The sequence below is a fragment of the Podarcis bocagei genome (assembly GCF_964188305.1).
Source record: "Podarcis bocagei genome assembly, chromosome: 1".
Taxonomy (NCBI): domain Eukaryota; kingdom Metazoa; phylum Chordata; class Lepidosauria; order Squamata; family Lacertidae; genus Podarcis; species Podarcis bocagei.
In genome coordinates this window covers 114,350,364-114,375,833 of record NC_138125.1, presented here as the reverse complement: position 1 = coordinate 114,375,833, position 25,470 = coordinate 114,350,364, and the positions used below count along the sequence as shown (strand labels likewise).

The 25,470-nt window shown below is 42.9% G+C and overlaps 1 protein-coding gene across 1 annotated transcript in view; it reads left to right on the top strand.

The window, feature by feature from the left end:
* The window catches only part of LRP2 (LDL receptor related protein 2), a 145,084-nt gene that overhangs the window by 19,639 nt on the left and 99,975 nt on the right, over nt 1-25,470 (top strand). The window contains 6 exon segments of the mRNA XM_081189106.1: nt 12,593-12,700; nt 14,531-14,653; nt 16,896-17,012; nt 23,459-23,569; nt 23,683-23,796; nt 24,612-24,728. Of these exon segments, the coding sequence (XP_081045232.1) occupies nt 12,593-12,700; nt 14,531-14,653; nt 16,896-17,012; nt 23,459-23,569; nt 23,683-23,796; nt 24,612-24,728 (690 nt within the window).

The following is a 25,470-nucleotide window of genomic DNA, read 5'->3' as shown; positions in this document are numbered from 1 at the left end:
CCCATGCCCCTTCTCTTCCTCCTGTATAAGGTGAAAGAGGCAGGTGAACACAAGGAGGGATCTGTGGTGTAACAATTGAGTGTTAACCTTCAATATAAAACTCCTCAGCAAACTTGGTAGTAGCCCCTGGTGAGATACTTTAGCCCTCCCCAGGTATCCCAAAGCCAGGGCTTCTTTTCAGCCGGAACTCACCGGAACTCAGTTTTGGCACCTCTCAGGTTGGGTGCCATTGCCATTCTGAGAGAACAAGGGTGGCGTTCATGGTGAGTTCTGGCACCTCTTTTTCTAGTAAAATAGCACTGGTTTTCTCAATCAGGAGGGATACTGGCTCAGTCAGGGCCGCTCCTCGTATTGGGGTGGTCTATTCACCTACATTTGTAGGTGAGGAGAGCCCTTCCCCACACTGTCTGAATATGTGGGCAGTTGAAAAGTGTTTCTGCCACAGATGACAATGGAGGTAGACCAGTGGGACCAATCCTTTCAGCCATATGGGAGCGGGGTCTTTGCTAACCTCCCGTCAGTCTTTCCTGCTGTACGTCACAAGGGGGCTCTAGACTGGGGAGAACAGATGGTGTGTTGCCTTTCCGCTTCTTCCACTTGTACCTTTGCACTGGGGCTTGGTTGGTTCTTTTCTCAAGATATAGCATTTTGTTAACAGTTCAGTTCTGTCCTGCAGATTGAAGGTCCTTTTGTCCTCAAATCTATCCGTTTCTTTCCTCATTTCTCTGAAACGCTTGCATCGCTTGCCAATAACAGTGAAGTATAGGCATTGTCCGTATTTGAGCAACTATCAGCCAGTGTATAGACCAGGGTTAGCCAACATTAAGCCCTCCACATATTATTAGATTACAAAACCCATCATCTCTGACTGTTGGCAATGCTGGCTGGGGCTGATAAGAGTTGTAGTGGAGGGAGCCACACTGGCAAGCTGCAGTATAAATAGTTCTGAGCCAGTTGAACTATTTGTCTAACTTAAGTTTTGACTAAAATGAATGTGGAACAGTGAAACAATGTCTACTCAATGCACTTTGGCAGTACTGTATTTATATTTGATTATGAATGAACGGACATGAAGCTCATTGAAGCATGATATTTAAATGCCTTGTGAGTGTTGATTCAGATTTAAGAAGATTTTGTGGATTTCTCAGTTGGCGAGGAGGTGTGGATCCATGACATTTTTCAGTAGTCTGGGAAGTATTGTAACAATTCCCCCATCTCCTGCAAAAGCCCACAGGAGGGAGAAGGGACTGACTCGGCCAGTCAGTCCCTTCTTCCTCCTTGGGGAATTCCCCCACCTCATAGAAAAGCCCGCAGAAGCCGCGCACCCTTTAAAGGGCGCGTGGCTCCTGCGGGCTTTTCGACCCATCTTGTGGAGCTGGCAGTGGGGGGAAGTGCTGCTTTCCCCCACCGTCAGCCTCAAAGCCGGGTCGGGGAGCAGCGCTTAGGCATTGCGCGCCTTCCCGCTGCCCCCCCAGCTTGTGGGGCTGGCGGTGGGGGGAAGCGCTGCTTTCCCCTACTGCCAGCCTCAAAGCCGGGTCGGGGAGCAGCGCTAAGGCATCACGTGCCTTCCCGCTGCCCCCCCAGCTTGTGGGGCTGACGGTGGGGGGAAGCGCTGCTTTCCCCCACCGCCAGCCTCAAAGAGCAGACTCTCCTGGCTTCAGCGAAAGCAACGCGAAGCCTCCAGAGCGCAGGCTTTGGAGGCTTCGCGTTGCTATCGCTGAAGCCAAGGAGCCTGCATTCGCCCCATAGGACGCACACACATTTCCCCTTCATTTTTGGAGGGGAAAAAGTGCGTCCTATAGGGCGAAAAATACGGTAAGCTGCAACAACAAAGTGTCGGGACAGTGAGTCTACCCTGCCACTCCTGCTGCTACAGGCCCTACACATCTGTGATTTGGTGAGAGCTTTCTCCCAGAAGACATTCAATCTATACAGATTTTGGCCGATTGGGGAGAAAGAGTCTACTCGCTTTAGGATGCAGCTCCACACTGGAACTTTGGTTTGGTCCCTCCTTCAAGGATCTGCTCCACAGTTTGCATTTGGTAGAACATTGCTCTGACTCTGTGATACTTCGGAAAAACTAAATGTTTAGTGGTGTGTATGATTTTCACAGTGTATGCTTCTTAATGTTATCTAGTTATTGCAGTAACAGCAACACCATCATAGGGATCATCTTTATACGAACCATTTAGTTAGTTATTATCAAGGCTGATTTAAACAACAGGTTATTTTATGTGATGTTGAGGCAGGTAGGAAATTTTATATAGCCTGTCATCTCCAGTTCATCTGCTGGAATGGTAAAGATCTGGCTCTGTGTTTCTAGAAATGTTGAAATGTTGCAGTATAGTTTCAGGACTAAGTAATGTAAACTTTGTGGCATAAGAACGTGTGTCAGCCCTTTCAATGGGAAACAAATCTGAGGCCATTTGTTACATATATATCCGGAAGAAATACTTCCTTCAGGCCTCAGGAGATCATTGATGCCAATCTTTAAAATCTCATTTCCCCTTTGTATAATCCTTAGCGGAATGTGTCTTCCACACTTGGGCTCCTGTTAAAAATACACTTGGGTAGATAATTAGATTATTATACTGCGGTTATGATTTGATAGATAGAAAATAGGGTGCAGCAAAAGGAGATGAACAACAACTTTGTAGAAAAAAAGAGGTGGGAAATTGACAAAAATAAAAGATGAAATTGTGTTTTGACTGTATGTGTTAAAAGTGTTGAAACTTAATAAAATGCAATTGCAAAACTGTGAACGCTGGACACAGTGGGACTTACCTCCAGGTAAACTTGCATAGGATCACACAACATACGTACTTGCAGCTTGACACAGCCACTGTTGCCCCACCTCTCTGCAAATCAATCTTGCGCTACTGTACATGGTAATTTTACACAAGCATCTAATAACATATGAAGTTGGGCTAATGGTGAGCTTTTGGTTGTTTTAATGTTCGAGGAAGATTTGCAACAGCAATTGCATGGTAGTGGAAGAGGCTTGGTGTTCGTATATGACGATAAGCCAAGTCTGCTGGCTTATCATGGTTTTTATTGGGAGCAAACATTGTGCTAATGTGTGTTGCCCAATCTGTCCTGCCGGTGTGGGCAGGAGAAACCAGCCATGAAGCCGCAGTTACCACTGGCTTCCCATGACATCAGAACCTGAGATTGCGGTTTGTTTTCCCAGTGGATTGCTAGCTAGCCATAAACTAGGGTTTGTTGTTGGCTTGTGAATCCTGCCATGTTGGGTGAAACAGCCCATGATCCTCCGTTTGGATGTCCTAGGAAGCCATGTTCTCCCGCTTGTTCTGTGGGAGAAATGGAAGTAGGAGTCATGAGTTGCTGGGGGAGGGGTGCCACTGAAGACCTGGACCTCCAGCACTGATGTCACTGCTATGTTCTGGGCTGGGAGGGGAGCAGGGATGGTGGATGGCAACATGGGAGCAGTTAAGGTGCACCAGCGGAAGTGCTGAATTGGCTTTTCTGATGTGCCAGAACTGTGTATCTTGCTGCTGACCTAACCAGCCCTCACACCATCCTGGTATGTTGTTGTGGCAGCACAGCTGGGAAGCCAGATCCACAGTGCGGCCCCTCCCCGTCAGCCACACCTGGCAGGAATGAGGGGACAGCATGTACCAGCATGTAGATCATTCACAGTAAACTACTGCAAGACTGCATACCTAGATTGTCATTGTGGGAGAACTAGCTACAGTGATTTGCTTTTATAATTCTATCAGAATTGGTAGCAACCTTTGTAAAACTGACTAATTTGTCCCTAACTAAACCAGTATTGCACCTGAAGATTAATATTAAGTAAACATTTTTTTAAAAAAGCATAGTGAGAAATAAATCGTATTTTTAGCAGACTATTTTCATTTATAGCAGCGTTTAAAAATGCTAATTGAAAGTAGCACGTGAGGCTTATGAATTTCTTTTAATTCATTTACCATGTGGGCTCTTTTGAACTTCATGCCCGCAGGAGACTTTAAACTTTATTTCCTTTGAAGACAAAAAGCTTTCCTGCTTAGTTTCAGCAGATTAGAGCTCTGAATTTCTTAAATTCTGGGGTTTATGCAGAGGAATTAATAGCCATGAATCTATAGGCCTTTTATGACTGTATTAAACTGGGGGAATGGAAATAGCACGGTTTACAAACATAGTAAGCAATTGCCTTTGAGCTATGGAAGGGATTTGATACTGAGCTTTCCTCCCCAGTTCAGATGACTGGCATGGGCGTACCCTGTCCCCTGATCTGGATTGGACCCACAGTGGGAGAAAAAGGTGTTACAGCCCACCTATGCCCCATGTCAGGTTCCCCTCCAGACCATCCCCGCAGCCCCTGCAATTTACATTTAGAAATCAACAGCTGTGTGGACGGCATCGGGTTCAATTTGACCCTTTGAGATGATTTTTACAACCGCTGTGTGGCATTCTCCCCCTCAGCATTTCTAAAGTTTCGCTTCTGGCAAACTTATCTCTTCAACTATTTGTGATACATGAAACAGATTTCTGTTGCATTTTAACTGCCCCAGGGTCTTCACATATCCATATTTTGCACTTTGGATAGATGTCCCCCTTTCCACCTTGCAATACAATTTATGTGGTGTCACCCATGGTAGCAGACATTAGAGCTTATTTGCAAAAATGCAATGTTTAAAATAGTTGTTTTCACTGATAATATCATTGTTTTATCCTTTTGTAAACCACTTCGAGGATTTGTTTTGTATTTGCAGTCAAGCAGTGTATAAATGTTATGGAATAAGCAATTCAGTTGCAAGAGAGTTGCAGTTATATGTATACCACTCTACTGTTGTGGTCCTGATTTCGATTTACATTGATAAACTGTGTGCAAAGTCTTCAGATTTGCATGTACAGAGCGGTACGTTGGTTTACAAGCATTATCCGTTCCGGAGGTCTGTTTGTAAACCAAAACAGGTTGTAACCCAAGGTGCGCTTTCGCCAATGGGGCCTCCCCAAAAAAATTGTTCGTAATAAAAAAATAATGGGTTGTAATCCAAAAAAAGGTTGCAAACCGGTACACGCACTTCCGGGTTTGATGTGTTTGTAATCCAAAATGTATGCAAACCAGGGCGTCTGCAAACCAAGGTACCACTGTATTTATTTGTAGGCTAATTGCTGCTGTGACAATATATGGGAGTATCTGAGAGTTACAGGGTATCTGGGAATTGTCAGACTGAGACAGTGGTACCTCGGGTTAAGAACTTAATTTGTTCTGGAGGTCTGTTCTTAACCTGAAACTGTTCTTAACCTGAAGACCACTTTAGCTAATGGGGCCTCCTGCTGCTGCCGCACCGCCGGAGCACGATTTCTGTTCTCATCCTGAAGCAAAGTTCTTAATCCAAGGTACTATTTCTGGGTTAGCGGAGTCTGTAACCTGAAGTGTATGTAACCTGAAGCGTCTGTAACCTGAGGTACCACTGTACTCCAAATGGATCTTGTCAATCGTTTAACACCTCTTGGGTGTTAAGGTTGGCATAGGGTGTCTTCACAGCCCTCAGAGGTTGGGAGAGGTGTGTGACGGTCTAGGAGAGGGCATTCTTTGTGGTAGCCCCTAAGATGTGGATTACTGTTCCACAATGGTGCACTTGGCACCTTCATTATATAGTTTTCACTGTACGTATGCTGAAGACCCTAGCTTTTGACACCTGAGATGCATATTTTTAGGACCCACCCTATTCTTTTGACTATAAATTACTTTTAACTGATCTTAATGCTGCATTTTTAAATGGTTATATTCCTGCTTGGGACCTCGTGGTGAAGGATGGCTAGCAATTCAATATTATTGTAATTATTACGTAGAAGTTACATTTTCACAAATCACTGTGGGCACAAACATTTAGTCGTGATTGGGATGCGTGACAACGGTGGGTATTTTGTCACTGAAGAGGACGAACCTGGTTTCCACGGGCATTTTAAAAGTTGTGGATGTGGTGTACAAGAATTAATGACTATGAAAGAAGAAAAAATGTAGGGTGGTTTGTTGTTTAGGTTTGTGTGCATGGATGAATGATAAGACAATTAATCCATTCCACCACCACCCCTTTTCACTAGTGCTGGGTTTCATTTCTTAGATTATTAAAAAAATTCAGGTAGCACAAAACAATCATGCACATAAATATGGTACTAAAGTTACTTAGAATAAAACGACAATTCATCACCATGAAACAAGCAATCTTCTACCCCTAACAGTGTAGGAAAAGTTTGAGGAACCTTATTTTAAGGGATATCTTCAGTTTCAGGAATTGTGTTCTGTGTTCTTAATCTTGAAACGGCCTCATGCTCTGGTCCATTGACTAGGACAGCTCTGGTCTTCAGATATCTCTTTCATTTTTGGAATGTTGACCTGCCTCGTATTGCAACCTTCAGTGGAGGGGCAAAAGAATTCCAAAGAACTGCTAAAAAGATAAGGAAAGATCTTGTCACTTAGTTATCTTTTTGGAGAATGTATATGGCACTAGTAAGTGATTGATGCAGTCAGTGTTAGCACTGGGCTTCAAAGCCACAGGGTTTTGATGACTGGTCTGCTAGATGGAAAAGGTAAGATGCCTTAAAGAATTCCTTTGGGCAGAAATCTTCTTTCACATCATCATTATCCAAGGAAGGTGTAGCTAAAGTATTTGAAGTCCACATGTTTGTTGTAGAGATTTGGAATATTTTATTCAACCAAATCATTGGGGTACGAAGATGCCAGATTTGTGATGAAACTCTCTTTTTTTAATTGCACCACAAATCTAAGCACACTTACTTTGAAATAGGTGGAATATTTAATCTGGTTTGGAACTCTGGTATGGGATTTTAACACTTTGTCTCCTGCTTCAGTTCTGGTCTGGATCGGTACCTTCACACCAGCAGCTTGCATTGGGGAAAAAATCTCCAACTTGAGAAAATGGAGCTTTTACCCAGCACAAATTGTAGGCAATGACAGACTTTTTTTTTTACTTATCTATCCACAGAGTCATCCAGTGAAAGTTTTCTGAGTTACGACATGTTTGTTATACCAAGGATTGGTAAAAGTTGATAAAGGGGACTTGGTTGCTCACTCAGGTCTGGCTGTCTGAATCTGTGGTGTGTATAGTGAGGTTTGAGTACTACTTTCCTGATGTTTGGATAAGTGAATTTTCGAATAGCAAGCATTCAGATAGTGAAATCTGTTTGCATACACTTTACTCTTGCTCTTCTTAGCTGATTAAGGCAAATGGGAGAGATCTGGTTAAGTGGGAACAGAGAGGGCTAAATCCATCTTTGGAAGAAGAAGTAATGCCTTAGTTACATCCAGATGGAAAGAGTTGGCAAATGCCTTGGTCACATCTAGATTGATTTATTGCAATGCACTCTATGGAACTGTTTTGAAGTGTCTTTGGAAACTGCAGTAGGTCCAGAATGTAGCAGTGAGAATGGTTGTGGATGCTTGCCTACAGGATCATACAACATTTGTCCTGCAAGGGCTGTGCTGGTTACCAAATTCTTTCCAGGCACAATTCAGACCCAGAAATGGCTTAGGCCTACATACTTTAAGGTTGAGATAGACTCCTGCCTGAAACCCTGACCTGGAGAGACAGTGTAAACAATACAGAGCTAGATGGACCCAATGGTCTGCCCAGTAGAAGGCAACTTCCTATGTTCCTATTCTGTATGAGAATATACACTGTGAACAGGGCTGGCCCACACATGAGGCAAGATGAGACGACTGCCTCAGGTAGCAGGATTCACCGGGGCAGAAGATCCTGAGCTCAGTCTTTCTTCCTCCCTTGTTTCTGATGCAGATCTTCCCTTACCCCTTCTTCCCTGGTGGGGAAGAGAATGCCATTTTGGGGTCTCTCTCAGGTGCCAAAATGTCTTGGGCTGGCCCTGATTCTGAAAATATACTAACAATAAAGCACAGGAACAGGAAAACCCTCCTTTTTCAACGGTCTCCCCCTCATAACTCCACAGTGTAACTTTAACTGTGCTTACAGAAATAAGTCCTATTGAATTCAACCCTAGAGTCGGACACGACTGGTCCATACGGGCAGGGGTACCTTTACCTTTTTTATTCCCAAGTAAGTGAGGCGAGAACTTCAGCCTTACTTTATTCATAGATACATGTTGTGGATGGTTTCAAAACAACCTTTGATTTAATTGCTTTATTGTGTATATGAAATATACTGGTAATTTCCTACAGGTATCCCTCATGCCCCGTCGTTAGCCCGAAAGAAGCAGCTGTCAAAATAAATCAGTGATAATTAGCTCATTAGTATAACCTTTTTTTTTTTTTTTTGGCAGCCTTCAGTTGATTCCTGCCCTGCCATTTTTTAAAAGGGCTTATTAGGAAGTAAATATTGCCTGTGAAATAAGTGTCAATAATTATTTGCCTTCTTCTTATGAGCCCAATTTCCCCCTCTTAATGCTGAGGCTGTTGTCCACCAGGTTACACTTGCAGTTACGAGTGTTCTTTGGAGTTCTGTGGATTTTGAAAGCTTGGTCTGTGCATTTGGTTGCTGTTTAAATGTAACTTAAAAGGCAAAATGATAATGCTTTATACCGCTTTCAGCATGAGGGGAAGCAGATCAAAGGGGAAAGGGAGGCTGTAGGCCCACAAGGACTCTCAGCATTAATTAAAATCCCCAGTGGAATGACCCAAGCAAGCAAAAACATTGTGGGGGGTGAAATCCCCCCATTGACCCCCTACCATGACTCTGACAATCAACATGGCAGGGAGGAGGTTCATAGCTTTCCAAATGTCACATACCAATTGGATTTGCCTTAGCTGGCACTCTTGTCTCATGGTAGGAGCAAGCACTGGGCCAAATTCTCATGATTATATTATTTGAAGGCTCAGGGCAGGCACTGATGCAATACAAAGAGGGAACCAAACGGTTAAAAGACTAATTGCTCTTTAGTGATCATAGAGGTTAAGAATGAGCCCTTAATTATGTAGGAATTCTTTATTCTCCTTTGAACTCATCTCAGTCTTATAGGGCTAAACTATAGATGGCATGGCAGTAGATCCCTATGTGAAGGTATCCTAGGTACATTTATAAGACATACTGTCTATAAACAAGGGACATAAGCTACCTCAGAGGTTGGTTCAAAATATGAGAAAATGTTATTAATTATATTCTCAACTACCAAGGACAGATCAAGAAGGTCATCAGTTTTTGTTGTAGGGAAAATGATTTTTATCACATTGTCAATTTTTGTATTAATTTTATTTGTATTTATGAAAAGATTTCTGTGGTGTCTTTCGTGTGCAGCAACAAGGCAGTGTACAGAAAATAGATCAATTATGGATTATAATTACAATGCAGATATATATCTGCACTATCTCGGTTAGTTGTACTGTACTGAAGTTTTGAGTATATCATAGGCATAAATGGCTGTGGTTGCTAAATTACATTTTGACTGCAATTTATTGCTCACTAGTTCACAGGTGAAACATGTATTTAAGCCCGTTTGTGACAAAAAGCCTTTAAACTATTGATTACTAGCCTTCATTTCTCACCTCAAAGGACCCTTTTCAGCTTAACGGAATACTTTTTTCTTTGTAGGTGACTACTAAGTGAATAGAAAGCATAAAATCACCCATGTGCCAGGCTGTTTTGCTTTTGTGCAATCATAGTTTGAGGCTGCAGCATTCATGGAATAAGCCAGCAGAGAAGATTACGTTTGGAAAGACTCATGTTATAATTAAGTGAATTATAGTAGGTCTGCTGATGAATTGTGCAAGCGGGCATTGCTACAACACCAACTGTGTGTAGATATGAATGGCTGGTTTTTTTTATTTTTTTATTTTTGGGTAATGTTAGAATGACTGTAAGGGTTACTATTATTCCATTAAGCTTTAGTAATTAACCCTGCTGTTTTTCACTTTGAAAAAACGGCAATGTTATTCTTAAATGGAATTGTGCGACACATACATTGTAGGGCAGCGTGCTTCCTAAAATCGCATTGCATACACAATACCTGTGCAGGCCTTTCCGTGCTATATTAAATAAGTAAATGTGGTGTTTCGTTTGCTTGTTTTACGTACACACCATTTACTTTGTAATTTTCTTTCTTGCTTGCTTTGTTAACAGCCCAGGTTTGTTTGTTTTTTTAACTAGCCCCAAGATTCTCTCATTTGCAGGGCAGAATTCAATCAAAGGGCCAGAGATTCCAGCATGCATTTATACATTCCTTCGGGGCATTTTTTGCAAGGGAGGTTGTTGTACTTTTAAAGGTACTTGATAAGAGACCTGCACCACCAACCCCAGACCTGCACCACCAACCACCACCATGCATTAGTCTAGAAGGTATTTGGGTGTACATGTTCCTGTACCACCCGGTACCACCATTTATCCAAGCGAAATATCTGACCATTTGTAGGATACATTATAAATCAGGATGTCACTACCAGACAATCAGATTTGAACATTCCTCACGTAAAGCCGTTTGCCTACGGTATACACCAAAGGAGTGCATCACTTAGCTGTGTTTATGAGCGGTGATATGCCTGGTCTTTCTGTCAGAGCTCAGATAATCTGTTGTCTGTTTATCTCATTGTGAGTTCAAGGATTTACTGGCGTTGCCTGTTTCTCATGAGTTACTTTCTGATGAGTTGTAATTGGAAATAAGCAATTTTTTAACACTTGGTTAATAAGACGAGACAAGATTTTGTTTGGTCCGACAAACGATGAGAGAGGTTATTTTTTGCTGCTGCTTTTTGCCCTTTGAACTGTCATCCTTTCTGAAACTTCATGAAACACGACTTGATTGAACGTGTTTATAGGGAACAGCTATCCAGTTGCCTGTCATTTTCACTGCCTTGTTAATTTAGAACAAATCTCACCTACAACAGCATTGCTTACCCACTTTGTGATATTACTAAAGTATTTTCCTTCTGCCTTAGCAATAATCCAGCACACAAAACCCTTCTCAAAAAACGAATTACAGTGGTACCTCGGGTTACATACGCTTCAGGTTACAGACACTTCAGGTTACAGACTCCGCTAACCCAGAAATAGTACCTCAGGTTAAGAACTTTGCTTCAGGATGAAAACAGAAATTGTGCTCCGGCGGCACAGCGGCAGCTGGAGGCCCCATTAGCTAAAGTGGTGCTTCAGGTTAAGAACAGTTTCAGGTTAAGAACGGACCTCCGGAATGAATTAAGTACTTAACCTGGTACCACTGTACATCTTTTAGATTTTCACCAGTATTCTGCCCATTCCAGTTGCCAAATTTGACATCTTCTTTCCTTTCATTATGTTACTAATAGATTTTTTAAAAAGAAACAATGCATTTCTAAAAATGGAAAGATTTCCATGGAAAAATATTTGTTTGAATTTTTTTCTACACATCACTGGATAGAACGATTTTCCATGTTGTTATACCATATAATGACAGCTTCATAACAGATAAATGGAATAGTGGTATTTTGAAATACACTGGTTGAAGGCTTCTTCTGTACCTGGATAAATGCATGTGAAGAGATAAAAATTACCAATGTTGGACTGTGCATTCCTATAGCAGCTTTACAACCATCTGTATGGACAGAGTTCAGACCAAGGAATGTCTCTCCAACCATAGAAAACCATTCCCAACCATTCCTAGATCTCCTCTCTCTGCATTATAACTGCAAGGGGATCTAAATGCATGATCCAAACACATTTCATAAATGTGACACTATATTTTAAAATAGAAGTATGTGCATTATTTGTGACAAATGGGTTCAACGCTTGCTGAAATGTTAGCTTTGTCACGGTGCTTTTTGGCTTCTTAACACAGCAGTAATGGGCGTCATTATTAAAAAAATGCGAGCAGGTAGATAACTTCTGGTTTGGTGTTTACATGGTTTGACTTGTGGCTGTCTTGTGTGAAATCACATTGGTCTACTATTGAAAGCAGAATTCGGCCATTTTATGTGTGGCGGGGCATTCTGTAAGACTGTGTTTGAAGATAGCCATATTGTCTACAGCAGGGGTCTGCAACCCGCGGCTCCGGAGCCGCATGTGGCTCTTTTACACCTTTGCCGCGGCTCTGGGGCGGATACTAGCGAGGGGAGGAGGTGCATTGTGCGCCCCAACACTCCCCACTGTGGCGGGCGCTGTACTGGCTGTGACGTCGCATGGGGGCGGTGCATGCGTTACGATCCTGTATATATAGCATTAAGGTAAGAAACAATATATGCAGTGTTATATTTGTTTTAAATGTCGCAATGGTTTTGCGGCTCCCAGGTTTTTTTTCTTTGGAAACGGGTCCAAGTGGCTCTTTTTGTCTTAAAGGTTGCAGACCCCTGGTCTACAGTCATACCTCGTGTTATGTCCGCTTCATGTTACGTTCTTTCAGGTTATGTCCCGCGGCGACCCAGAAGTACTGGAAAGGGCTACTTCCGGGTTTCGCTGCTCCCGCATGCGCAGACGTGCAAAATGACATGTGCATGCGCAGAAGCGGCGAATCGCAACCCACACGTGCACAGATGCACTGCTGCGGGTTGCGTTCTTTTCATGTTGCGAACGGGCCTCCAGAACAGATCCCGTTCCCAACCAGAGGTACCACTGTACTTGCTGTTTGATACAAAAGTAAGGACACAAGCTGTATTGCTTGCTTTCAGGGTGTGAAAGTGGACAGTTTCGTTGTGGAAATGGACGCTGTATCCCCGCCGACTGGAGATGTGATGGAGCAAGGGACTGTTCGGATGACTCCGATGAAGCTGGCTGCCGTAAGTGAAATTAAGCTCATTCAAAACGTGTGTGTACCCATGCCCTGTGCTAAAAAATAAAATAAAATCTAGCCGTTGCTATTAGTGTAATGGCCACTAGCTTAGATGATTTAGAAAAAGAAGATGAATTCACGCAGGATAGATCTACCAGTGACTGTTAAGCCACAATAATTAAATTATTTTTTTCCTGCCCAGAGACTGTTGTTCTTGTGTTCTGCTTGTGTATAGTCGGGTCTAGTCAGGCTAGTCATGTTTAGAAGCAGCATGGTGGACCAGGTGGACCTTTGGTCTGACCCAGCAAGGCTGTTTTTACGTTTGTGTGGAAGGCACTTTAACCACCCCTAACCTTGTAGCCTCTCAGACTTTCCGTCTTCTTCCATCATGTGGCATAGTGAACATTGCCGCACTTCTACAATTATGCTGAGAATTGCAAGGAAGCAGAGAGCGCTTACTGAATGGCTGGAGGCTATGGAGGACCTCAGCACGATGTTTGTAGAGGAGCTGCATAGAAAAAGGAAATGTAGAACCTTATTTGGATTGGTGGCTGGTTGCGGAGTCTCTCGGATGTCTAATAAATGGACTCTACAATTGCCCTGTGATGTCATCATACAGCTTTATAGATTTGATTTAAGTGATTTTATTCAGCTTGTGGCCTGAAGCTGGTGGCTTGACATGCCTCCAGTAGGGCTGAGATAAGGGGGAAAGACTATTAATTCAAGGAGTAAAACAGTAAATGGAATTTGTCATGTTAGAGTACTGGTTGATAAGTGCTTCTATATAAAAGTCAACACCCACATGGGAGCATCCTCCTCCTTCTTGTCTCTCTCTCTCTTATTTCAGAGAACTGGGGGTGCTGAGGGAGGAAGAGGAGCCCTTGTTTCCTTAACCCTAGTGGGATGACAGATAAAAGCTATGTAATGGAATAGCCATAACTCCAATTTGTAAGGGGTAGCGGTGGACTGGACGGCAGAGCTGTTGGGAGAGGGAGGAGAGATAGCTTCATCTGAGATGCAGAGATGTGAGTCTTCTGTTTATTGGCAGAACTTAGAAGTTTCGAGCTAAGACTTTATCCAAATAAATGTAACCATGTTTACCCTCCAGTCAGTAGAGTTATCTGATCTTATAATGGATGTATAGGTCTTATTGTGAGGTCTGTTGACTGGTTGAATCAACTGAGTGATTAAGTCTGTTATATATGTTTCCTTCTGGGTCTGTTTTGCTTTGGCTTTCTCTTACAGTCTCCCGTGTCTCTTGGATTATGAAACGTTGTCAGCAATGAGGGCTAGGTGGTAACATGAAGTGTTAATTGAGAAGAGGTGCAATATGAAGTCAGTTAAAGTCAGAATAAGACAGGCATAGTGAATGTGGAGGTATTTAAGGTTTAAGAAGAGAAGGAAGTTGCTTTCCATCCGTTCATGGTATGTTTAGGGAATTGGTATTTGTAGGACTCTCTGGAACTGGGTATTCCAGGACTCTGGGACACACATCTGTTCACTATGATGTCTGCTCCCTCATGCACCTGTTTGACTTACGTATGTTGACATTGACAGCGTGGCTGTATTTCCTTATTAGAGATCACCGCTGGTTTATAAGATAAACTGAGGATAAAACTGGAGAACTTTGTCAGAGGCAAATTAAAGTTTTTGTCTCTGTTACTGTGACATCGGAAAGGTGTCTTCCAGTCTAGCCCAGCCAAATGGCATGACAAAGCTAGCATACTTGCACCAAGAGCATATTGTTAAGACTTGAAGCCATTTTAGTAGCTAAATCTCTTTATTTACCTAACATCCAAGCTGGTGGTTTCAAACATTATTTGCTTACCCTCACTAGCACATCCCACCTGTGACGGAAATCAGTTTCAGTGCCACAGCGACGGAGAGTGCATTCCTCTGCCATGGGTATGTGATGATGAAGAAGACTGTGAAGATGGCTCTGATGAACGTCAACAATGTCGTAAGTTATGAACTAGCAGTGACTCCTATAGCTCAGTTGTACAGCACGAATGTTTTGTATACAGAAGGTTCCATGTTGAATCCCTGTTGTCTCCCAGGTACAGCTGGGAAAGACTCCAGTCTGAACCTTGGAGAGCTCCTGCCAATCAGAGTAGACAATAGTGAACTAGATGGACTAGTGGTCCAATCTGATAGAAGGTAGCATCCTATTTTACCCATTAAGTGACCTTTCAAGCCTTTGTTGATGGATGGGTTGTGGGTTTTTATCTTTATAAGTTGCTTTAAGACTTTTTGTGGAAAGAAGCTAACCTTTCGACTTCGTTTTAGGGACCTTAACAGTGCAATCATAAATTCAACCCAAAACTTAAGTGAAATGGGAAGAAGAGCAACTAACCTCACAAGAGTTGCTAGGATGAATTTGGATGGATAAAGAAGTGCAATTACTTGCCCTGAAGTTTAGGGTCCAGGAGGGCTTGTTGTGGGTTTATGTTCAGACAATGTTCAAATTTTCCCTGTGCTCATGTTATTTACGGGAATTGCTAAGCCAACCCAAATTCTGCTCAGATACTCACTTTCTGGGAACTAATTTCCCCAGTTGTGCTGCAGATCAAGATTTGGACTATTGACCAAGGATAAGACTTTCAGATTATTATTATTTTTAGCACGCTCTAGAAGAGAAAGACAAGCTCACCTTGTTCTTTGTCCTCATCACCCTTTGACTAGGGGCTAATGCCACAAATAGTTACACATCTACTAAGGAATCAGTAAAGGGCAAAATCCAGGCATTTCTAAGCCATCACTGGACTAAATCATGACACTTGCTTTAGTTTTGCACGTCTACACATTAACTCAAGACCTTTGGGAAGTGGCTGTAAAGCAAAGTCCTGCTTCTGTTTTCGAGTCATTTTCAGGAAGATGCACTTGTTGCTTGCTGTGTGTGGTCACCTAACTATTGTACTAGGGAGCAAGCCACACTTTGGACACTTGCAAAAGGTAGCCCAGTGTTACTCTTTCCATCCACCCACAGAACCATAAGTGTTATAAGTGACCTCAAAGACAGTCTAGTCCAACCTTCTTGTGATACAGGAAACCTACTGTTACAGCAGTATCTCTCTCACCTGGCCATTGCACCACAGTGAACAGGGGTTGTTCATTCTTCTCCTTCAGGCTGATGTTTAGCGGGTTCCTATGACTGAAGGGGGACACAGGTGGCATTGTGGGTTAAACCACAGAGCCTAGGGCTTGCTGATCAGAAGGTTGGCGGTTCAAATCCCCACAACGGGGTGAGCTCCCATTGCTCCATCCCAGCTCCTGCCCACCTAGCAGTTCACAAGCATGAAGTGCAAGTAGATAAATAGGTACCGCTCTGGCAGGAAGGTAAATGGCGTTTCCGTGTGCTGCTCTGGTTCGCCAGAAGCGGCTTAGTCATGCTGGCCACATGACCTGGAAGCTGTACGCCGGCTCCTTTGGCCAGTAAAGCGAGATGAGCATCGCAACCCCAGAGTCGTCTGCGACTGGACCCAACGGGGTCCCTTTACCTTTACGACTGAAGGATATTATCAGTGATAGTTGATAAGTAATGGCCGCAGCCAACTGCACTTGGTTTGGATTTGTTCATGAGAAATATGACTGCAAATCCCTTCTAAGGCTCTGAAATGTTCAAAGTGAATCCATCTGCATACAGCAGAGCCATAGTGACAGCATTGTTTTTTCCTGTTCAGTTTTTGTTCTGAGAGTGAGGACACATAATTCAAGTATTCGCAGGGCATCCTTTGCAGTAGGCATGGTGGCAGCAGGTGCTCCTCCAGCTGGTGTTTTATCTTTTGTGATAAAACTGAGGAGAGAAGTGACTGATAAGTCCTTGGACCACCTCATAAAGGAATCGAGTTTGCAAGCATAACACGAAATTGGGCGACAGTGCATCTTCGGAGGCATCCGGATTGGCACAGTTTGGAACCATCACACCAGATTTGGCAACAGTATATTCAGAGCCTTCCAAATCTGTGCTGTTTGCAATGGCTTGGTCTGCCATCTTGATCCAAAATGGCACCCAATATCAAGCGTAGATGAAAACTGCCTCTGCCACCTCAGACAGACGAACCATTTTACAAAATACATAGTAGAAAATAGAATAAAGGGGGGGAAAAGGATACAGAGAGAGATAGGAAACAGCTTCAAACAAAAAAAGCAATATTTTTCTCTCTATATAAGTGATGCACTTCTAAGCAAACTGTGTTTTGCAGCTGGGCGAACATGCTCCAGTCAGCAGTTTACATGTACAAACGGACAGTGTATCTCAGGAGAATACAGGTGCGATCGAGTCAAAGACTGCACAGATGAAACAGACGAGAGAGGCTGCCGTGAGTACTTTTCAATCTTTAGCACTAGATTTGGTTTCATCCCTTGTCTCGCTGGCATTTTAATCAATTTGTAAGATTAAGAGGTTTGTTGATGGACAAAAATGGCCACAATATGCTTCTTGTTATCAAAATTTCATTGCAGATTCTTTCATGGATTAGTGTTGATGCTCTTATAACAGCTACATTGTTTTAAGACTTATTACCTGAATTATTGCTATGTTGTGGGGTATGGTTTGTAAGAATCTCCCTCTCCCTCTCCCCCCCCCTCTCTCCCGCCCTCCCTCCCTTCTTTTTTTCTGGTGCTAAACAAAGAGATAACAGCCCAAAGTTAGCATAAGCAGTTTGGTTTGGAAAAACAAGTATATGCAGAGAGGTACAGTTGGGGACACCTGCGTATTAGCCAGAGGTGGGGCCCCCCATATAGTGTTGACCTCTAGCTCCCATCAACTGCAACCAGCAAGGCCAAGGGTCAGGGATGATGGGAGTTGTAGTCAAGCAACATATTCTGGAGGGGCACAGTTTCCCCATCCTTGACATAATCTATGGACTTTGAATTTTGGGTGTAAAACAAACACGTCAAAGAACCCCGTTATTCAAATGAAGATCAAGTACCTTTTATTTGGGCTACAGAAAGCGAAGTGCTTCTTTCCCAGTTTGATACAGAAATTGAGAGAAGGCACTGGGAGTCATGTAGAAGTGCTAAAGCACTAGGTGTATAGGAGCCAGAAAGTAGAGACTGTGGGTTTCAGGAGCAAAACCAGCCTTCTGTGTCCGCTGTCACTGTGTAGAGTCCTTCTTGAAGGGTCCTTGTTGAATGATATTGTTGTGTAAGAAAAGGCTAATTATAACACAGGTCTGAGGCTGCCTTTTTCAAAGGGATGCTTATTGTACTTCTAAGCTACTCTCAGTTTGCTTTTCTGGCATACCTGACAGATATTGAGAGTGAATTAGTTTTGCCATGAAACAGATTGTGAGGCAGGTGCCCCCCTCCACCTGCCTAGGACATAACCACATATTGTTTTCTCCGGAAGTAGGTAACAAAATCTAGGCCAAAGTAAACATAGGGTGCTGGAACCTGTGGTTGTCAGGTGGTGAGCCACCAGCCACATCAACCTGCCATTCCTGTTTTGATAACCCACTTTTGTAGTGTTTGGTGATAGTATTTCATACATAGAAGATGGGGTTTGCCATGAGTTCTGCATCTGTGACAAGTGATATCCATAAAACAGCTGAAGCTAGATGTTGAAACTCATCTGTAGTGGTATTTAATATATATTTTTAGAACCACTGTGAACATATAGCCTGGCCTCAGTACTTGGGAGGGCAAGCTGGAAAAGAAAGTAGCCCTCTTCATCCCCTTAGCTCAGCATTTTCAAACCTTGGGTCTCCAGCTGGACTACAACCCCCATCATCCTCAGCCAAAGCTCAGAGATGGTGTTAGTGGTAGCCCAACAACATCAGCAGACCTAGGGCTGGGTAAGGCTGCCTTAGCCAATTCCCTACCGGATTGGAATATTCTGCAACTTTATCTATGAGGCAAAAAACATTTGAATGGCTTGCACATGGAAAGATCGCATTTATGATGAGCCAGCAGCCTTTTATCCCTTTCATTCGCTAAAATCAATAACGTATCCAAAACGGTAAGCGGTTCAGACACAAACTGGAATAAATGGCATCCAAGAGAAGCCAGCTTGGAATTTTCCCATGTAACAGAACCACAGACAACCTCAAAGACTATGAGTATGCCAGCGGCGCTAAAGACTATGAGTATGCCAGTGGTTTAAGGAGCCAAGTACTAGGGCTGGAAAGAAGTTTCATATCTTGGCAAGTGTGGCCTTTATAGGAGAAAATAGTTTTTAATGTGCCTTTGGTAGAGGAAAACTTGATTACTTGAAAGCATGTTTTTGTTTCTTCTTTTCTCAATGATTAAGTCTCTGGGTGGATGTGTCCAAACTAACTTCTTTCCCATTGTTTCCACACCATCTATGATTTCCACCCTTTTGATTGACAAATGAGGGTCAGCCCAGCTAGTCATGACAAGAGTAGGCTAAAAAGAAATGAGCAGCAGAGAGTTTATGGGGATTACAGTGTAATTGTGGACATCTGCTTGCATCATTTGCTTATTAAACATGGGCTCTGAGTACCATGCCTTATTGCCTATTGTTCATTATGGCCCCGTGTTATCCTACGCAACAGTGTTAACCACCAGAGTGGGTATGACAAACAACAACAACAATATTGTGTGTCGTATGTCTGTGAAACAATTTACGTACGTACATTAGACCAATGGAGGAACCTTAAGGATGTTAGTTTGGACAAACCGCTCTGTGTTTCCCAAAACTGTAGACAAAGGTAGTCTATAGGAACATAACTATTAATTGTGGAACTTCTGAAAGATGCATTATGAATGGGTGACATCTCTACTGCCTTCCTTACTACATTCTGCTTCCTGCCCTGATATTCTCATAGCCCTGTGATAAAGGTTTTTCTTCCCTCTGGTCAATAATGAATCTCCAATAATGATTTCCATTCACCATTTCCGTGAGTTCTAAGAACAATTTCTCATCAACGTGCCTTAGAGACAGTTCATTTATCCAGCAGAATTAGGCCACTGTGGTTCCCTCCAGGTGTTTTGGACTGCAGTTCTCATCAGCCCCAGCCAGCATAGACTATGGTGAGGTATGATGGGAGTTCTAGTCCAGCAGCATATGAAGGGCACCGGGTTGGCTATGCTTCAGTCAGTGGATTTAATTGAATTCTGCAGCTTTTGCTAAACTTTGTCAGTGAAGCACAAAAATTAAGGTGTAAAAGTTCAAAAGTACTCTGTTTAATTTTAAAGCCCGCTCCCAGCCAAATCAGTTAAGTGGGCCTGTCATTGCTTTAAGGTGATTAGTTTCGCACAGCAGTGTGGGAGACCCAGGGTTAATGCCTGATCTCTGTTTAGTAATCCTTGGACCAATAAATCCTGGGATTGTTAGAGTGGTAGACTCAGCCTTGGACTGAGGGAAGGCTTCATATCTTTCAGCAACAGTCATTACGACTAATTAAAGGGTTGGTGTTGACAAACCTTCTTAATCAACAGAAGGGAGGTGCCTGTTAGTGTGGGGTCTTGAAGATAGGAGCATTGCACTGATTATGGGAAACCTAATGGCAGCGAATAGCAAAAGTGTGCTAATGTTTTGGAGGGCATACAATGTGGATAAAGTGACAAACAATACGAGCCCCTCATAGCCCTCTTTTACCACACTCTGTTCAAAGAATCTTTCATGTGGCAGGATCTTCAGCCCCGGAAAGATCTGTCTGCACAGATTTATTGATGCATCAAGGCCATTTAATAGGGTTCACTAATAGAGTAACGTACACCTCTTCTGCAAAATCTCTGTAGAAAAATGTCCCCAATGTCATGCGGCATGTGACTGCCTGTGACTAGCTTCTGTATAAAATTCTCTTGCAAAAGCCAGTGGACTGGGTTCAGCTATAATGTTCAATAGAAGTGAAGATACAGTGGTGCCTCGCAAGACGAAATTAATTCGTTCCACAAGTTTTTTCGTCTAGCGAACTTTTCGTCTTGCGAAGCACGGTGTTGGAAAAGTTTCGGAAAAGCTTCAAAAATCACCAAAAACCTCAAAAAAGGCTACCACACCGCGTTCTATGAGTTGCTCCTCGAAGTCAAGTCGCAACTGTGTTAACGGTGTTAAGAAAAAGGAAACAAACTTGCAAGACGTTTTCGTCTTGCGAAGCAAGCCCATAGGGAAATTCGTCTTGCGAAGCAGCTCAAAAACCGCAAAACCCTTTCGTCTAGCGAGTTTTTCGTCTTGCGAGGCATTCGTCTTGCGGGGCACCACTGTAAATAGCAGTGCTTTGAAGTCAGAATTAAAGAATGGGACCCATGAACGAAAATACTGTCACCCAATAAAGACGAGGAGAGCTTTAAGGCAACGAGCTGCTGTTGAAACAACTCTGAAAATGAAGACATACAGAATTTGGTTTCTCCAGCAGAATTTGAAGAGCCTTTATTCTATTTGGCAATTGGCATTGCTGGAAGTAGGTTTAACTGTGTAGGAGATAAACAATGTTTCTGAATGAGGTATGATATTTAAGAGATTGGTCAAATGCACAGTGCTCTGCAGTTACAGGCAAAGTAAAATGGAACAAGCAGATCGAAGGCCACAGCCCATTTTACTGCTAATGGGATTAACAGCAAGAAAAAACTACCCATGCAAAGGCTAAGATAAACATCAGACCAGTGTTTCAGCTCCAGTCCATTTAATTAGTGTTTCTGCTTCATAAAAATAATGGTTTTCTCCACTTACATAAATGCATTGCTCTGATTTAGAATCCTGGCTTCTCTCTCAAGAACATTTCAGATAAAACCATTGTGAAGAATGTAGAAGGAAAGCACGGAAATTAGCGTGGGTATAATTGCCTTACACTTAAAGTTTCCCTTAGTTTCATAGGAGCCATTTTTAATCCCATATTTCTCTCATGCTTTCCTATTAACAAAATGTAACCAAGCTTCAACCCTATTCCCCACCCCAGCTGAAGCTCTGAAATTCTAAAACGCCAGGTCTTTTGAAGATTGTAGCAGCTATTATTACAGTCCTGTTCAGACTTAACCTTACATGCATCCTACTAGCTCAGGAAAGCACACATTCTGCCTCCATACAAGCCAACCGTAACCTGATTTCTTGACACATGTAATTTGCCATTTTTATGGACAAGCATCTTAATGCACCAATTATGACTTACTATTTTGCTTCTGCGCTGTGCTGCTAAACTGTAGGGAAACTGTGGTTGGGCCAACACATTTTTGCTATGTGAATCAGAACGCCAACTGATGGCCAAATAAACTATGGCTGACACATAGTGTGCTGGTGCATGCTGCTGAAATTGTCGGTGTTTTGTTCCTCCTCCTCTGCTGCTGCTGTAGATGGTCTCTAGGACCAGGCACAAATCCAAGCATCATCAATGGCAAAGGAATATCACTGCCAGCATTTTCCACTTTTGGGGCATGTTGAGCATTCCCTGTGGTTTTCATGCTGTAGTAGCTGGAGCCCTCATCTACACCAGGTTGAAGATTGGCCGAAGAACGTGTTAATGAAACATTTCAACTGCACTGTCTACAACACCACATATACGTGCCACTGTCTCTGGAGCAGCTAGCAGCTGTTACAATATTGTCAAGATTAATCCCATTAGCCCCTAATGACCAGCTGTCTCCGATGATTATCCTGCCCTGGGTTCATAAGGTTTTACTACTGTTGCTTCATTTAGACAATGATTTAGAAACACAATAGGAAACGTTGGAACAAAAAACTGCGCTTTAAAAATAAATCTGAAATAAAAGTCTTCAAATGAACTATGGGAAAGATTATGGGAAAACAATGCTATCGTAGTTCTAGGTCTAGAGGTTCTGCAGCTCTGCAGTTGCAGGTACCCTTTGTTTGCAAAGCTTGAACCAGAAATAAGAAATGAATGACAACATCTGAATTCCCCCAGTCATCTGAACATGGGGAGCTGTATTTAAAGAAATTTTAAACTCATTGGTGAGAGGAGATCCTACACTGTGAGATCTTCCATTTGGTCAATCACATTTCCTTGTGGTGCTGAGAGAAGTAGGAGTGAGTGTCTGCACAAGCACTTTCCCCCAAACTCTTCCTAGGATTGTTCTGGGTAGGGCCAGACCTACCATTAGGCAGAGTGAGGTTGCTGCCTCGGGCAGCTGATTTTGAGCATTGTGAAATTTTGCTGTTCGTTAGTTAGCAGATCACTAGTTATTTAATGTATTGGTTTTCTATTTCCGCTGCCAGGGAGGAAGAGAAGTGTTTTGGTGATTTTCTGCCATAAGTTCTAGAATAACTTGACTGGCCTTGGATACCATACACCTTGACCTCAGTTGCCATTTGCTGCTCCGTCACAGACAGTGAAATGTCTTGGGTTGGTTTTGGTTCTGGGGAAGAAGTAAATAATGCCCAAGCGGACTTCATAGATTGCTTGCAGTCTTGGGAAAACTGGTGGATGATTCAAGAGCTCAGTGGCAAAGAAGGACGAAGACGGATGTTTCACAAAGCAACAATGAAAACAAAATTAAGGTTCCGCCAAGAGGGGAATAGATTAATGAACCGCCAAGAGGGGAATAGATGGCCCTTTAGATTAGGCATAGGCAACCTTTGGCCCTCCATATGTTTTGGCCTACAACTCCCATCATCCCTAGCTAACAGGACCAGTGGTCAGGGATGATGGGAATTGTAGTCCAATACATCTGGAGGGATGAAGGTTGCCTATGCCTGCTTTAGATGATGATGGACCACAACTCCCAAAGATCTCTGATCATAGGCCATGGTGATTGAGGCTGATGGAAGCTGGAGTCCATCTGCCACTGTTGCTGATGTATAGCCTAACTGCTTCCTCTGATGCATTAGAGTAAAGCATCTTTCCCCTTGCAGAGTACCCAACATGTGATCAGCTATCGTGTTCCAATGGAGCATGCTTTAATGCAAGCCAACGCTGTGATGGCAATGTGGACTGCAGAGACGCCTCTGATGAAACCAACTGCAGTAAGTACTGCATATGCACACCATGGAGGATTCAACTGGTGTGCTTGGTCGTAATAACCAAAATGCTGGTATTTCTTTCTAGGCCACGTTCATGTGTTTGTCCTTCTTTTCAGCTCGTGGATGTTCCAACTCCCAGTTTCAGTGTGGAAATGGAGAATGTATCCCCCGAGCCTTTGTTTGTGACCACGATGATGATTGTGGAGACAGGAGCGATGAAAACTCTTGCAGTACGTCAGTCTTCACTTGGGCTTCTTTCACTACTTTACAGCTTAGAGATAGGGAACTTGTGGCTCGTCAGTTGCTGTTGGACCTCAACTCCCACCATCCTTGATAACTGGCCATGCTGGATGGAGCTGATGAGAATTTGAGTTCAACAGCATCTGGAGGGCCACAGCTTCCCCATACCTGACCTAGAGGCTGAGCTTGAATTAAGCATGAAATGTACTGTTTAGAATATTGGACAGCGTACCTGTGAGTTTTACCAGCAGTGGAGCAGGTTCACTCAAACCTGGTGTGTGTGTGTGTGTGCGTGCGTGCGCGGATGTACACTGACAATTGATGATGCCCCGCTACTGAAATCCCTAGATGGGACATATCTCCATCAACATAGCTAAGGTCAGTAACATGGGACAAAAATTCTTCCTACTTGTTGCTTTACAGTAGGTTAGAAATACTGGGGATGTTCTCCACTCTGTGCTCTTTGAAGGAAAATTTGTTTGGGGGCTGGAATAGAAGGCACCTCCTTCTTTCCTAAAGACAGTCTTTTTCCTGCCATTGTAATGTGTGGTTGTGGGTCCCCTCCTGGTCTTCTTCTCTACTGCTTTCATCCAGTTCAGATGTCCGTGTTCCTGCTTGCAGGCCTGGTAGAAAAGAAAGAAGTTAAGAAGGCAGCAGAAGCATTGTGCACCAAACCTTGGTGGTCTGAGCTTGCTCCAGCAAGTTTTATTTCCGTGTACACATGTCTAGAGTCCAGGAAGGTAGTGTGAAAAGCTTGGCATGTGAGGAATTCTTTATTATTATTTTTTGCTGTTCTCTTCCTCAGCATATGCAACTTGTAAAGGGAATTTCTACACTTGCCCAAGTGGTCGCTGTATTCATCAGAGCTGGATATGTGATGGAGATGATGACTGTGAAGATAATGAAGATGAAATAGGATGCGGTAAGCAATGAAATAAGCTGGCTTCAAAAGCAGTGACATTTGCAAATATGACTTTCCTGTCCCTTCTGGGTGACGATTTATACAAACGCAGGTAGAAGATAGCTTGCCATATTTTTGCACCCCCTTTTACAAAGTCCAGCTTTAGATATGTAGCTTTTGTTACCAAGTTCAGTCCAGAACATTAGACTATGACGTATCAATCCTCAACTGCACTTTGGCACTCAAGATGTAATATCAGAGGTTTTGTTTAACCTCAGGGTGCGTTAGTGGGGCAATGTGGTAAGTGATGAAATCATAATATACACTTAACGGACAAGATCCTTAAAAAAAAATCTATCTGCCCCAAAATGCATAATACATGCCAGAAAGGTCTAATTCCTAGTTAGAAAGATATGTATGTGGAACCCAAGACATATTTGTCAAAATGGTGTGACCATAGGCTGTCCTAAAGCAGAAGGACATGAGGCCCTATATGCCATCCCAGTTACTTATCCCTTGTTCAACCTGACAGATGTTTCTGAAATCAGTAAGAGTTCCACCATTTCACACACATTCTCAGTCTTTTTAAAATTCAGCCTGTATTCTGCCATACTGTTTCCCCCCCTGAAGAAACAGAAGCCACTTCATCCATTTGATTTGTTAGATTTGCACTTAGAGCATTTTAAGTTTATGTTTCAACATACATTGTGTGATTATGAGTGATAACGATTTGCAAACATAGAATATCTTACAAGCGGGCATA